The sequence below is a fragment of the Spea bombifrons genome, chromosome 6, assembly GCF_027358695.1.
Source record: "Spea bombifrons isolate aSpeBom1 chromosome 6, aSpeBom1.2.pri, whole genome shotgun sequence".
In the NCBI taxonomy this organism is placed as follows: domain Eukaryota; kingdom Metazoa; phylum Chordata; class Amphibia; order Anura; family Pelobatidae; genus Spea; species Spea bombifrons.
Window position 1 is genome coordinate 48688650 of NC_071092.1, and position 15664 is coordinate 48704313.

Genomic DNA, 15664 nt, shown 5'->3' on the forward strand with positions numbered 1-15664 from the left:
TAACCCCTTAATGACAAAGCCCGTATATGTACGGGCTCAAAATGCATGATTTTCAATGGGTTTAGGAACTGCCCATTGTCTTTAAGGGGTTAAATATAAGAAGAAACGTTTTCGCCGGTTCGCTAAACTTGGACGGGCTTCAGGGTTAAAATGTGTCTGTTTTCAAGTTTTTTTGTTTTTTTTTTGTTGAATATTATTTTTTTGAAGCTTGTATTTTAGCGCGTGGCGGGTCGCGAGCTGCTATTTTACTTATGAAGTAACAATAATGGTTCCCGAGATTTATTACATCAGAGTTAACGTATCGGTTGATTTAAGTGGCTTTTTCGCATTGTTGATAAAATTGAACGATGTGTTAAAATGCATTAATTAACAATTAAGTTCTTGGTTCTGTATAAAGGGTTCTAGAACCAATCGGGTTGGATTACAGAGGTCTAGCATTCCAACGATAGATTTCCTTTAAAGAGAATATATGAACGGAGCGTTTGCTGAGCGGTTCCGTGAGATAACGTTTATTTATTGATGGGAAGAACGTATATACGATATAGATAAAAATGTTTGCATATGATGAAAATGTATCGGTTTTTAATAACTGTAAATTATGTGAAATTATCTGAAAACAGCTGGATTTATTCAGACCTGATCCTCGTCGCAGGCTCCGGCAGAGACACGTGGAGCCGCAGATGAACCAAAGGGTTAAATAAAATAAAATATTTTTTTCCCTCCTTTGAAACTGGTCTTAATGCCCCTCTGAAGGGTAATTGTTGTATAAACGAGTAAATAAAGGCGAGATGTGCGCGGAATCTCCGCTGTGGCGTCCGTTCTGTGGGTTTCTTCTGTTTTTAGGGATGTTTTACTGGTTGATTTTTAGACACAGTACGCGTTTATTTCCGCTACAAAAAAAAAAAAATTCGGAGGAGATCGGGCAACATGCATGGTGGATTGTAATAAAGAAGTATGAAGAGCCGTGTGTCTGAGGGGCCTCGGGGCCACTGATGGCCGCAGGAACGAGCAGGAGCTTTGATGCTCTGCGCCCCACCTAGTACCGTTCTGTCCCCGGTCCCTGCTCCGGTTTGTACTGGGTGTAGGGTATTATAAATGGCCCCAGTGCCTGCCCAGTTTGTACCGGGGTAACGTGTTTCTGTACGGGCCCCGGTCTGTTCTGGGGTAATGTGGGTTTCTGTACGGGGGGTTCTGTACTGGGGCACCCAGTCTGTAAAGGGTGTAATGTGGGTTTCTGTACTGGGGTAATGTGAGTGGAAAGTGGGGGTATTTCCTATCATTACTGCCCTGGGCCCTGTCACTTTGAGTATTAGTGTTTGCTGAGATCGGGGGAGTGGGGCAGGTAGCAGGGACAGCCCATGGTTGCCATGGTGACTGCTCCTGCTCGCCAGAATTACCTCTCATACAGTCTGTTGCCCCACAGGCTCGTTGTCCTGTCCCAGGCAGGGGTAACCGGGGTATTTGAGCAGGCCCCCGGGGGGTGTCTGAGCCCTGACTGAATGGCAGGCCTCCCAGATCATCCACACATGGCGGGAATCCCGGTGTCCGGCTCCGCGGGGCTCCGTCTCAGCCTCATCCACACTCCTATCCGCCGGGGGGCGACACCGGGGCCCCGGACATCAAACAGCAGCGACCCGACCCCCCCAACCGGGGAGGGAATAGGTGGGGACAGCGGAGGCCTCGAAGGTCTGGGTGTGAGGGGCAGAGGGGTATATGAGAGGTCGGGGGTTATTTGAGGGGCTGAGGGATATATGATTGGGGGAGGTATGAGAGGCTGGGGGGGTATATGAGGGGCTGGGCGGTGTATAATTGGGGGGTATATGAGGGGATATGATAGATTGGGGTATATGAGGGGCTGGGGGGATATGATAGATTGGGGGTATATAAGGGGGTGAGGGGATATGATATAGATTGGGGGTATATGAGGGGCTGGGGGGATATGATAGATTGGGGGTATATAAGGGGGTGAGGGGATATGAGAGGTTTGGGGGGTATATGAGAGGTTTGAGGGTATGGATGAAATTGGGGGATAACATGTCTGCTCCGTGGAGCAATCACTGCACCCTCGTGTCGCACTCCTGTGTGCAGAACCCACAAGCACATCCATGCGCGGGACACGTGTGACAGATGTGTGCTCACATGTGACAGACGTGTGCTCACATGTGACATGCGTGTGCCAGACGTGGCCACTCACTAACGCTGTGTATCCGCGGCCCCCGCTGCGCTCCGGGTGACGTAACAATGGATTCTCTTCACAGACTCCTGTTTCGCAGACAAGAGCTCCTTTGCTGAAAATATTAGCGCCTTTAACTTCACCTCCGTGACCAGCAGCTCCTCGGCGAGGGGCCCCGACAGCGGCCGTGCGGACAAAGCGGCCCCAGGCTTCCTCGCCAAGCCCAAAATACCTACCCCTGTGACTGGGTACTCAGGTACTGGCCTAAGGGCTTCTACCCCAATATGTGTTTGTGCGATAAGGCGGTGATAGCATTGCGAGTCCTGCACCGGTTATGAGACCCGGTCCTCTTGTGTCTGGTTAGTCCTGGGGCTGCCAAGGAGCTGCCCCTGAAATATTAACCCTTTAATAGCCCACAGTGAAGATTCTATGTAGTGAATCACCAGAGGTCTCTGAGACCGGTCGTCATGGAAACCTTGACTTGTCATGATTTAAAGATACACTTAACTGAATCCCCTGCATTCACCCCGGCTACCGAACCTGTCCGCATGTGCGGATCCTTCACGTTTCTTGTATGGAAGACTAACTAACGTGCCGCTGGCAGAAATGAGTCACAGCCGGATGCAATGCCGAGCGCAGCCACAGGGGGGCAGAATGTGTCGGTGCGGAGCGCCTGCGCGGAGACCCTGATATCAGATAATAGCCGGCAGCCCACGGTTATTCGAAATAATGAATGAAACAGAAATCGATTGGAATTAAAACAAGGATCAGTTTAATCCTTAAAGAAAAAATGTGCTTCCACTGCCCGATAAATAGGCCATTCTGGGGGTTTTCAAAGTGTTTTTTTTTAATGTATCGTGTATACATATATATATTTTTTTTTTTTTAATCCCCATTACACATATATATATAAAATACATATACATAAAACATATACTTATATAAAATATACATATATAAAATACATACTTAAAAAATATATATATAGATCTATAGAATATATAAATATAAACATAAAACATATATAAATTAAAGTTGTAGTAAATGTTTCTGTTTCAGTGACTTCATCGTCCGCGGTATCGGCCCAGTCTGCCTCTTCGATTATTGTAGCTGTAGTGGAAGGACGCGGTCTGGCCCGGGGGGAGATAGGAATGGCCAGCCTCGACCTAAAGAACCCTGAAGTTGTGTTATCCCAGTTTGCAGACAACACAATTTACGTGAAGGTAAAAGCTCCGGAGATTTCTGCATAAAAACGGCTGATTTTTAATGGAATCTCTTCGCACTAGTGCTTGATGTCAGAAATTGTCATTAATGGCCTTTGCAACAATATTTCCCGAAACGGTTTCAGGTGATAACCAGACTGCAGATTCTGTCTCCGCTGGAAATTCTGATGTCAAATACAGCGTGTGAGAGCGGCAGCTCAACGAAGCTATTCCGCCTGATAACGGAGAGCTTTAAGGTGATTCCACATCCATTAAGCCAATACTGCGCCTTTAATGCATAGAAACACAGACCCTGCCGGCAGATCGGCCCCATCCGGCCCCCGTCTAGTCGTCCGTTTCTCCTGCTGTAAAGACTCAAACCTTAATCAGTCGCTGGTCTCGTCTTAGATTCAGGAGCCGTATGTCTATCCCATGCATGTTTAATCCCCTCACTGTATTACCCTCTACCACTTCTACTGGGAGGCTGTTCCATTTATCCACCACCCTCTCAGTAAAGTAAAACTTCCTTCCATTCCATCTCAGTCTCTGACTCTCTAGTGTTGGATTCTGGTCTCTTGTTGTAACTTTTCTCCTCCTTTGGAATAAACTTCTCTCCTGTGCTTTATCAAATCCATTTATATACTTAAATGTCTCTCCCCCCGGTTAAAAACGTTTCATTCCCTGATCTTCGTCCCTCTTGATATTTCTCTCGATTATTTGATCTGATTTCTGGGATTTGAATTTCTGAGCTGAAATGAATGTAAAATGAGGTGTTTATTAATGTATTATTTGCAGGACGTTTCCTTCACTTCGGTGCAGAGGAAATATTTCAATGAAACCAAAGGCTTGGAATATATTGAGCAGTTATGCGCCCCAGAATTCGGCACGGTCCTGATGGAAGTGCAGTCTAAGTATGTTTATTAAATATTAGTGTAGAATTTCCTGTTATAAAGCATGTTGTAAATATTTTATTTTTTAATTAGTTTTTTTATTTTATTTATTTTTCTTTTTTTGTATGGATTTGGCCGGGTGAGGCTGCCAGATGCTTGTTACAGAAAATGTATTTGCTATTAAAATGTTCGTTAAAGTATCGGAGTTACAAATAAAAGGAATGTCTGTTTTTTATCGCAGGTACTATTGCCTCGCCGCCGTCGCTGCGTTGTTCAAATACGTGGAATTTATTCAGAACGCCGTCTACGCTCCGAAATCTCTCAAGATCCGCTTTCAGGGAAGCGAACAAACGGCTCTGATTGATTCGACGTCTGCACAAAACCTCGAGCTTTTAGTCAACACCAGAGACTCCAGGTATCCTCTGCGAGAGTTACTGCTTCGCTCGGAATATCTTCGCTCTGGTATCCTGGAGATCTGGCCACGTTTATTCTGTTAATTGTGAAACACTCACCCGTTACCGAACCAACCGGAACGTGTGGAGAAGCGCACGGCCCTTCCATGTTTGTGTAAAGGGATAGTCTGTTTCATTTCAGATGGTGCTCTGCTGGAGCCGTTAAGCTCTCTATGAGTAAAATAAAGCAGCTGAGATCGTTCTCCTACGCATTATTATTATTATAATTTATTGTTTTATATAGCGCCATCATATTCCATAGCGCTGTATCATGCGTAGACAGGACATGTCTGTGAGGAGGGCCCGGCTCAAAGAGCTTACAATCTAGAAATAAATACAGCGTACAGGAATAGACAGCGAGGATACAATGAGATTTATATTTATATATATGAAAAGCAACAGTTCTGCTTCTCTGAGATATAAATATGTAACCGGGGCTGGGGGGGGCATGCCAATTAACACAATGCACACAGAAGCCCCCTATTTCCTAAAAAAACTACCATGTTAATAACGGCAGCGGTGGGAAACGGGGGGATTTTAAGCTTCCCCTGATTTTAGTTACCGTTGTTGTCCCTAGAATGTGGTTCTCCAGGAAGATATCTGTTCTGTGAAACCCGGCCCGTCTATAGCTCATGTATTCTCCTTCCGATAAAACCCGTTTAGGATCCATATAATATGTTTTAATATCTCCAAAGGAATGGCCACACGCTCTTTGCTGTCCTAAATCACACAAGAACCCCAGGCGGGAGCCGCAGACTGCGCTCCAATATCCTCGAGCCCCTCACAGATCTGGAGACCCTCAGCACGCGGCTGGACTGTGTGCAGGAGCTCCTGGAGGACGAGGAGATGTATTTCGGGCTCCAGTCAGGTGAGGAGAGTTTGGGAGACGCGGATCCGATAGGAGCGGGAAATGAATGTATGGCTGGTTCCTCCGTGAGACAAACGTACAGGATCTCCGTGCCTGCGCCAGCCGACACACACGTCACACAAATCCAGAGGCTCCATTCCGTTGGGTATTCACGTTTTTTACATTTAATCATAAATATCCCACTAAGCCTGATGTGTTTTTAGTTCTTTCCAGGTTTTTGGACACGGAACATCTCCTTTCCAATATAGTTCAGATTCCGAAGCAGGACACGGTACGTGAAGAAACGGCAGAAACTTTGTGCAAACGTTCATTAACCCGATTATCCGTCTATAGAGGCCGCCAGATATCACGCCGACCGATATATAGCCTGCCGGGATGTAGCCTGAGGTTTTTTTTTGTTAGCTCTGTTTGCTTCTGGAAAAGTAAAACCGAATCTGATTGGCCGCTCTGTTGTGTAAATAATGGCGTAACGGTGATGATGAATGAAATACCGCTATCTGAATTGGATAATTTGTTTATTTAATAGGATAAAGCTGCAGACGCCAAAATAAGCTATTTGATTTCACTGAAGCATACGCTGGAGCTTATCGACCCTCTGAAGGTATGCCTAGCGCAGGGCTGCACAGCTCCGGTCCGGAGGGCCGCGGACAGGGCACAGGTTTCAGATATATTCTCTTAAGCACTGACATCTCAGTAAAAGATCCGTTAAGTTACTTTCCGTTAGGCCGGGGTATGCAGAATCCCTGCCCTGGTCTAGCGCGTTAAGTGGCATCGTATATATTAATTAACCCCAACCCCCCTGGGGTACACGGAGTCGGAGGCACCGGGCAGACACTTCACACGCAGCTCGATGTTGTTGCAAGAGAAAGGCACAGCCGGGACCCGATGAAGCATCTCTCAGGGAAATAATAGAAGCCTGGGTGTTATTATTTGAATTATTTTCCATTATTTTGAATGTTTTTGGTCTTATTCTTATGGGTTTAATGTTTCCACAAATGTCGTCATAGCCGCGGAGTGATCCTAATCACAGATTTAAGTCCTCTCTCTAAGCTGCTGGTCATTATATTAAGCACCGTTCTTGTCCGGTCCCTGGGGGGGGGTATCTTGGGAGTCTTTGAAAGTCATTTCCATTTCTGTTGCCAAAAGTGTGACATTTTCTCCCGTTCCCATTTATTAGGCTGCACTAAAGAACTGTAAAACGCATCTTCTTAAAGCGTACTCGGCATCATTGGAAGATAAGAGGTAAGAGATTCCAAAACACTCCGATCCGGTCGACGCTTCAGAGCAGGGAATACAACAGATTGCTCCCCTAATCTATTGGAACTACAACACCCACAATGCTCAGCGTGTGCCCTAAAAGAAAATAAGTGTGTATATTTTGTGGGATTTGATTTCTAAACAGCTAGGCAGTTATGTGTCAAATGCCCTTCGCTGTATGCAGAGGACACCGTGTACCGGGGGGGGCTTCCCAATGAACAAGAGGACATGGTTAATGTGACAGGTGGGGAAAGGCATTAGGATCAGGGGTAACATCGCTTGGCTGTCCATGCATGTCCCATGAAGCTCAGCCAGGCATTGTTTTAGTTCAGTGACGCTCGGAATCAGCAATTTGCCCGCCACTTAATAGCCGCTGAACAAAGGGAATTCATTAAGGAGTCGAGCAGACTTAAATATCATATACTGGACAATCTCATCATTATCAAATTACATTTATTTATAGAACTCCAGCAGATCCTAAAAAACTGACTTTAAAAACTTTAATATGAACTGACATAAAACATACAATTACAGAAGGAAAAGAGGGCCTGTTCTTATGAGCTTACAATCTATGTGATGAGGTTGAGGGGGGACTGGACAAGAGACAGAGATGTATTTTTGCACCATGTCATGGGACTAGGCTGTAACTGTATATATATACATAAATCTCTCTCTCTCTCTCTCTCTCTCTCTCTCTCTCTATATATATATATATATATATATATATATATAACCGCGTCTCTGTGTATAACTACCTGACTCTGTAGAAAAACGAGTTGCAACCTTTTTTTTTTTTTAGGTTTGATATCATTCTTGAAAAAATTAGGAGTGTCGTTAACGATGACACGAGATACACTAAAGGCTGCCTGAACATGAGGACCCAGAAATGCTACGCCGTCCGGCCAAATATCAATGAATTCCTGGACATTGCACGGCGGACGTACGCAGAAATCGTAGATGATATTGCTGGTAATAACCCTCAGCCATCCATCGGGTATAACGGTCTGTCGGTTATCTTCGTGATGTTTCATCTGCATTGTGCCACGTATGTGCCATGTATGTTCCACGTACGTGCCATGTATGTTCCACGTGTTCCCTTCTCCCGCCGGGATGAGCTGCAGCTGTCTTTAACCCTTAAACCAACCGCTGTAGTGGGTCTGCATCATTAATATGGGTTTACTGTTATTATTATTTATTGATTCTTGTAGTGCCGGCGTATTCCATAGCGCTGTACAATGGAGTAAACAGGACATGACCAGTACAGAAACAAACGGCGAGGGTCCTGTTCAAATAAGCTTACAATCTAATCTACATGTCACCCCGTCAGTGACATAGCGGCATCGTATCCAGCATTACAGGCGCACTTCGGTGGTCCCTGCAGGACAGATAGATTATTTGCTGAAAGAACTTGATTTTTCCCTAAAATTCAAGGTTTAATGTTTGTATCCGTCCCCCAGGAATGATCTCGCAGCTCTCCGACAAACACAATCTACCCCTGAAGACCAGCTTCAGCACCGCCAGGGGCTTTTTCATCCAGATGACCACCGATGGAAGCGTGAAATCCACGGCTACGCTTCCTCCTGAATTTGTCAAGGTGAACATGCGGGGGCTTTCATGAGGGTCGTCCCAAAACGCCAGACGGGAAGTCAATAAAGAATTTGTCAGTAGGTTAAAGCCATCAGCCCATTACTCCACCTGCTGTAAGACCTCACTCGGCCCTCGCTCCGTCCTCCAGGCATTAATTATTCTAGTGATGTCATTGCTCTCGCCGAGTGATGTCATTGTTCAGTTCATGTTTGACTCCTTTTTCTTCCAGGTGACTCGCGCTAAAAATACCTACAGTTTCACATCTGTGGATTTAATTAAAATGAACGAGAGATGCCAGGAATCCCTCCGAGAAATCTATCACATGTCATATCTGTAAGATGAAGGCTATTTCCCAAAACATTGAGCCACAATAAAGCCGCTTTGTAAATTATTTATTATTATTATTATTATTTTTTATTGGTTATTAAACTTGTTATGGAAAAAATGATAGCTGCTGATTAATTTATAATCTGATTTATTTTATATTAAATAATAGAAATCAAAAGCAGGATCGGTTAAGCAGTGTTGCTTGGCTGAAGCCGGTGGAGGGACAGCGGTGCTCGTATTACAAGGTTTCCAATCGCGTTTTCATTCCCCACGATTTGTTTCTTTTTTTCCAGAATAATCTGTAAACTCCTCAGTGAGATTTACGAACACATCCACTGCCTCTATAAACTATCCGACACGGTCTCCATGCTGGACATGCTGCTGTCCTTTGCTCACGCCTGCACGCTCTCAGACTACGGTAACTCGCAGTCCCTACGTTTCATGTTCCCACGTCTGATGCGTTCGTACGCAGAGACCGCCAGCCGCGTGGATTCGGATTTGCACAGACTTATTCTTTAACAATTTTTGCTTAATTTGTGCATTCGTTCAAATCCCCAAAAATCGTTAAGGACCCCCAAAGAAACGAACGAGAAATCTCAGAATATTCATTCGTTCATTCAAAATGTGAAGGAGAGGAAGGGTGAGGAAAATAACTCAAGTAATCTGTTCTAAACTGAACATTATTATGAAGGGTAATAAACGGTATATATTTCATCTGAACCAAAAGGTTGGGGAATTCAATTAAAATTCACCCGAAACGACTTTGCTCTCCGTACACAAACGTTGAAGCCATTACTGCATTTCAGCCGCCCGTTGGTCTTCTCACCGCCTGCCACGTTCCGCTAGTAACTTTACCTTTTTTTTCCCAGTTCGCCCGGAATTCACAGATACTTTAGCGATAAAACAGGGATGGCATCCGATCCTGGAGAAGATTTCCCTGGGAAAACCCATCTGTAATAACACGTACATGACAGAGGGAAGCAACTTCGCAATCATCACCGGACCCAACATGAGCGGGAAGTCGACTTATCTGAAGCAGATCGCCCTGTGTCAGATCATGGCCCAAATCGGTAAGAAACGAGGATACGCTTTTAATAGAAGGTGCTCTGTGTGTTCTATAGAAAAAATATATTTTTATCATGAGTGTAAACCCCTAGATCTATATACATTAATAACCCCCCAGTGCTGTATACAGTAATATAACCCCCAGCGCTGTATACAGTAATATAACCCCCAGCGCTGTATACAGTAATATAACCCCCAGCGCTGTATATAGTAATAACCCCCCAGCGCTGTATACAGTAATATAACCCCCAGCGCTGTATACAGTAATATAACCCCCAGCGCTGTATACAGTAATAACCCCCCAGCGCTGTATACAGTAATATAACCCCCAGCGCTGTATACAGTAATAACCCCCCAGCGCTGTATACAGTAATAACCCCCCCAGCGCTGTATACAGTAATAACCCCCCAGCACTGTATACAGTAATAACCCCCCAGCGCTGTATACAGTAATATAACCCCCAGCGCTGTATACAGTAATATAACCCCCCAGCGCTGTATACAGTAATAACCCCCCCAGCGCTGTATACAGTAATAACCCCCCCAGCGCCGTATACAGTAATAACCCCCCCAGCACTGTATACAGTAATAACCCCCCAGCGCTGTATACAGTAACATAACCCCCAGCGCTGTATACAGTAATATAACCCCCAGCACTGTATACAGTAATATAACCCCAGCGCTGTATACAGTAATATAACCCCCCAGTGCTGTATACAGTAATATAACCCCAGCTCTGTATACAGTAATATAACCCCAGCGCTGTATACATTAATAACCCCCCAGCGCTGTATACAGTAATATAACCCCCCAGTGCTGTATACAGTAATATAACCCCCAGCGCTGTATACAGTAATATAACCCCCAGCACTGTATACAGTAATATAACCCCCAGCGCTGTATACAGTAATATAACCCCCAGCGCTGTATACAGTAATATAACCCCCAGCGCTGTATACAGTAATATAACCCCCAGCGCTGTATACAGTAATATAACCCCCCAGCGCTGTATACAGTAATATAATCCCCAGCGCTGTATACAGTAATATAACCCCCCAGCGCTGTATACAGTAATATAACCCCCAGCGCTGTATACAGTAATATAACCCCCAGCGCTGTATACAGTAATATAACCCCCAGCGCTGTATACAGTAATATAATCCCCAGCGCTGTATACAGTAATATAACCCCCAGCGCTGTATACAGTAATATAACACCCCCAGCGCTGTATACAGTAATATAACCCCCAGTGCTGTATACAGTAATATAACCCCCAGCGCTGTATACAGTAATATAACCCCCCAGCGCTGTATACAGTAATATAACCCCCAGCGCTGTATACAGTAATATAACCCCCAGTGCTGTATACAGTAATATAACCCCCAGCGCTGTATACAGTAATATAACCCCCCAGCGCTGTATACAGTAATATAACCCCCAGCGCTGTATACAGTAATTTAACCCCCAGCGCTGTATACAGTAATATAACCCCCAGCGCTGTATACAGTAATATAACCCCCCAGCGCTGTATACAGTAATATAACCCCCAGCGCTGTATACAGTAATATAACCCCCCAGCGCTGTATACAGTAATATAACCCCCAGCGCTGTATACAGTAATATAACCCCCCAGCGCTGTATACAGTAATATAACCCCCAGCGCTGTATACAGTAATATAACCCCCAGCGCTGTATACAGTAATATAACCCCCCAGCGCTGTATACAGTAATATAACCCCCAGCACTGTATACAGTAATATAACCCCCCAGCGCTGTATACAGTAATATAACCCCCAGCGCTGTATACAGTAATATAACCCCCAGCGCTGTATACAGTAATATAACCCCCAGCGCTGTATACAGTAATATAACCCCCAGCGCTGTATACATTAATATAACCCCCCAGCGCTGTATACAGTAATATAACCCCCAGCGCTGTATACAGTAATATAACCCCCAGCGCTGTATACAGTAATATAACCCCCAGCACTGTATACAGTAATATAACCCCCCAGCGCTGTATACAGTAATATAACCCCCAGCGCTGTATACAGTAATATAACCCCTCAGCGCTGTATACAGTAATATAACCCCCAGCGCTGTATACAGTAATATAACCCCCAGCACTGTATACAGTAATATAACCCCCAGCACTGTATACAGTAATATAACCCCCAGCGCTGTATACAGTAATATAACCCCCAGCGCTGTATACAGTAATCACTGAAATCCTCCAGTAATCGGACAATGAGATTCAATCCAAACGAATATAAAAGTCCAGATCCCCTCGATACGAAGAGAAAGTCCTTTGCATTTATATTTTACTTTCCATCATCGACCTGATTATCTGAGAGCAGCAAACACTTATCTGTAAATGTTACTAAAAATTACTAAATATTCCAATTTATAATAAATAATAATAAATACAATTTGACTTAAAAGTATTGTTTTAACATTTGCTCCTTTTTACGGACCCTGTGGCTTTAATTACGTTAATTGCTGTCAATCACCTGTAAGGTTTAGATGAAGAGGCATAGTTGTTGGCCGTGTGAATTTTAATGAAACACCAAGTCGTTGACCTAAAACTAGTCTTGTAGCTGTCTCGTTGCCATCTTGTTGCTATCAGGTAGCCGTCTCGTTGCTGTCTCGTAGCCGTCTTGTAGCTGTCTCGTTGCCATCTCATTGCCATCTCGTTGCTGTCTCGTTGCCGTCTTGTAGCTGTCTCGTTGCCATCTCATTGTCATCTGGTAGCCGTCTCGTAGCCGTCTTGTAGCTGTCTCATTGCCATCTGGTAGCCGTCTCGTTGCTGTCTTGTAGCCGTCTCGTTGCTGTCTCATTGCCATCTCATTGCCATCTGGTAGCTGTCTCGTAGCTGTCTCGTAAGTGTTAGTTTGAGGTCTAATAAAGGAGACATATCTGTCAGAATATAACAGCCCTCAGAGGAATGTGGGGAATGCTACAGAACGGAGCGTTAATAAACTGGTGATTATCCCCCCCCCCCGCCGCCGCATGGCAACAGAGACCTAATCTCCAGGTAAATTACCAGCTTGGCGCGGAGGCGGATGTAACAATGTGTCACTATAGCTCTATCGCGTGTTCAGGGTCACGGCTGATTTAATGTTTGCGGTTCTGGGAAGGAAAGGAGTCGGCCGGTTGCGTTTCTGCTTATAATTAACGACTTGCTAATAAACGAGGAGCCGGGCCTGGACCCCTAAACAGCGCATGGGCTTTAGGAATAGCTCCGGGGCCAGCGCTGTGACCGGTGTCAGTGCAGCCTCGGGGTGTCTAACGCTCACATGACAGGCAAGGGTCAATCAGGCGTTTTTATCATTAATATCCTTTATTTATTAAGCACCAACATATTCCGCGGTGCTGTACAATTTAGCATTTACACCCAAAGATACAACATGCGCGGAACGACTCTGCCCGTGAGCTTCCAATCCCCGGCTCCCATGCGCAGCCTGCTCTTTGATCCCCCCCCCCGGGGGCGACAGAATCATAGAGCCGCTGATTTATTCTTCTCTCTGGCCTTTAGCGGTAAACGCAGGATAGAGAAAATATGTGAGAAAGTTTTACTTTACTGAGGTAGATACGTGGAACAGCCTCCCAGCAGATGTGGCAGAGGCTGACCCGTGAGGGAATGTGATCTGGGATGAGTTTCTGTTTGGATCGCAGGGTCGTTCGTCCCGGCTGAATACGCCTCCTTCAGGATCGCTGAGCAGATATTCACCAGAATCGGGATGGATGACGACATTGAAACAAATTCATCAACATTTATGAAAGAGATGAAAGAGGTGCAAATATTCCTTCAAACTGTCAGTAATAGGGACTCAAGTTTATTCGATACTGAGAGGGTGGTAGATAAGTGGAACAGCCTCCCAGCAGAGGTGGTAGAGGGTAATACAGCGAGGGTATTAAACATGCATGGGATAGACATACGGCTCCTGAATCTAAGACGAGACCAGCGACTGATTAAGATTTGAGTCTTTACAGCAGGAGAAACGGGCGACTAGACGGGGGCCGGTGGGGGCCGATCTGCCAGCGGGTTCTGGGTTTCTATCATTTATAAGGCAGACTGGTCAGGGAGAAATGAGGTTGGTGAGAAATGTCACACGGGGTCAGTGCTGTGTGGGGGGGTGATTACTAGTGGCCCCCGGGGGTTGTTAGTGTTGTCATGTAGCTGGTTACGTGACAGTCCGGCACACAGACACGTGTTATGTGTAATATGTTTCCTGGTAGTTGTCGCTAAGCGGACTCCCCGGGGGGGGGGTTGTTTGCCGCGGGGCAGCCGAGGCTCAGACATGCCCCATTACCACAAACGATGGGCTACAGCTGGGGTAGGTTTCAGTGTTGGAAATACGATAATAAATACCCCGAAAATTGTGAATGTAATGAAATGTGTTTTTAGGTGGCGTACATCATACAGAACGCCAACGCCAGGTCTCTCATTATAATCGACGAGCTGGGCCGAGGCACCAGCGCAGAGGAAGGGATCGGCCTTTGTTACGCCGTCTGTGAACACCTCCTGGGCACGAAGGTACTGTCAGGGTACCCGAATCTAACGAGAATGACGCACATTAGTCACGGGGAAGATGTCCGGGGCAGCTCGTCCGCTCCTCGTGGGAGGGAGGGGTGGGGCTAGTGGTACATAGACACAGGGTGGGAGGGGCCTAAGATAAGATGCTGCCGTTCCCAGGCATTGCGATCTGCTGCGTATGTGAAATTGCCCATCCCCGGTCCCGCGATTTAACCCCCGCCGGCCATGTTTCCTCCCCAGGCGTTCACGCTGCTCGCCACGCACTTTCTGGAGCTCTGTCACCTCGGCACGATGTATCCAAACGTGGAAAATTATCACTTCGAGGTGCAGCACGTGAAATCCAAATCCGGCAGCGAGGAGTCCATCTCGTACACCTACGTGCTGTCCAGGGGCCACACGACGGAGAAGAACTACGGTAACGCAGCCTCCGTCGCATGAACGCCGCGGTATCCGTCTATCTGACGCTCGCCAATAATCACGTCTCGCCCCGCAGGTCTGAAAGCGGCCGAACTCTCCTCGTTACCAGCGGCGCTCCTGCAGGATGCCAATCGCATCGCCAACCAAGTCGCGGATCGGATCTTAGTAAGTACCCCGGGTGGTGACGGGGCGGCCGCCGGTAACAGGAAGTATAAACAGTCCACAATGGGAGGAATAATCACGCAGACCCTAGGAACAGGAAGTTAGGAAGGGGGTTCCCGTGAGCTTTATTTAGTGTGAGATTCGATAAAATGTAACAGATATATTTGTAACATTTATTTAAAGTGTAAATCAATCCTAGTCCTTCATCAGTCCTTGGTCTTCCCTTACCTCTACCTCTTGACCACTTCTGCTGGGAGGCTGTTCCACTTCTCCACCCTCTCAGTAAAGTAAAACTCCCTTCCATTCCATCTCAGTCTCTAGTGTTAGATTCCGGTCTCTTGTTGCCCATTATTAACCCCTTAACTATGTATTTAAATGCCCCCCCATCTCCCATTTATCTTTTTCTCGTTATTTACTAAACAGCAGAAACAGACGAGCTCCGCGCGCAGCGCCAAGCAGACGGCGGCTTATCATTTGGCCGCGAGGCTCGTGCAGACGGCTCGTAACTCGCGCCTCGACCCGGCCAGCCTGCGGACTTTCCTGAGACATCTGAGGAGGAATTACGAGTCCGAGTGCCTCGCAGCCGACCAGCTACCAGCCGAGTAGCAGCCGTGTTTACCGAGCCCTGCAGCCAGGTATTGGTGGTAGGGAACCCGACGCTCTATCTGAATAAGCCGATATCGAACCTGCTATACATTACGTTACGTTATATATCGCCAGCCGCTTCC

At 46.1% G+C, this 15664-nt stretch overlaps 1 protein-coding gene across 1 annotated transcript; it reads left to right on the forward strand.

Moving 5' to 3' along the window:
* The first annotated feature begins 1526 nt into the window (after positions 1–1526).
* Positions 1527–15664, forward strand: MSH4 (mutS homolog 4). The gene is made up of 20 exons (XM_053470351.1): positions 1527–1686; positions 2259–2429; positions 3233–3396; positions 3522–3632; positions 4171–4286; positions 4507–4680; positions 5413–5585; positions 5789–5856; positions 6112–6186; positions 6763–6827; positions 7642–7811; positions 8300–8436; positions 8659–8762; positions 9050–9174; positions 9626–9826; positions 13496–13614; positions 14229–14357; positions 14598–14772; positions 14851–14939; positions 15360–15664. Exons 1-20 carry the CDS (start codon positions 1527–1529, stop codon positions 15540–15542), a joined length of 2709 nt encoding a protein of 902 aa, XP_053326326.1. The 3' UTR covers positions 15543–15664.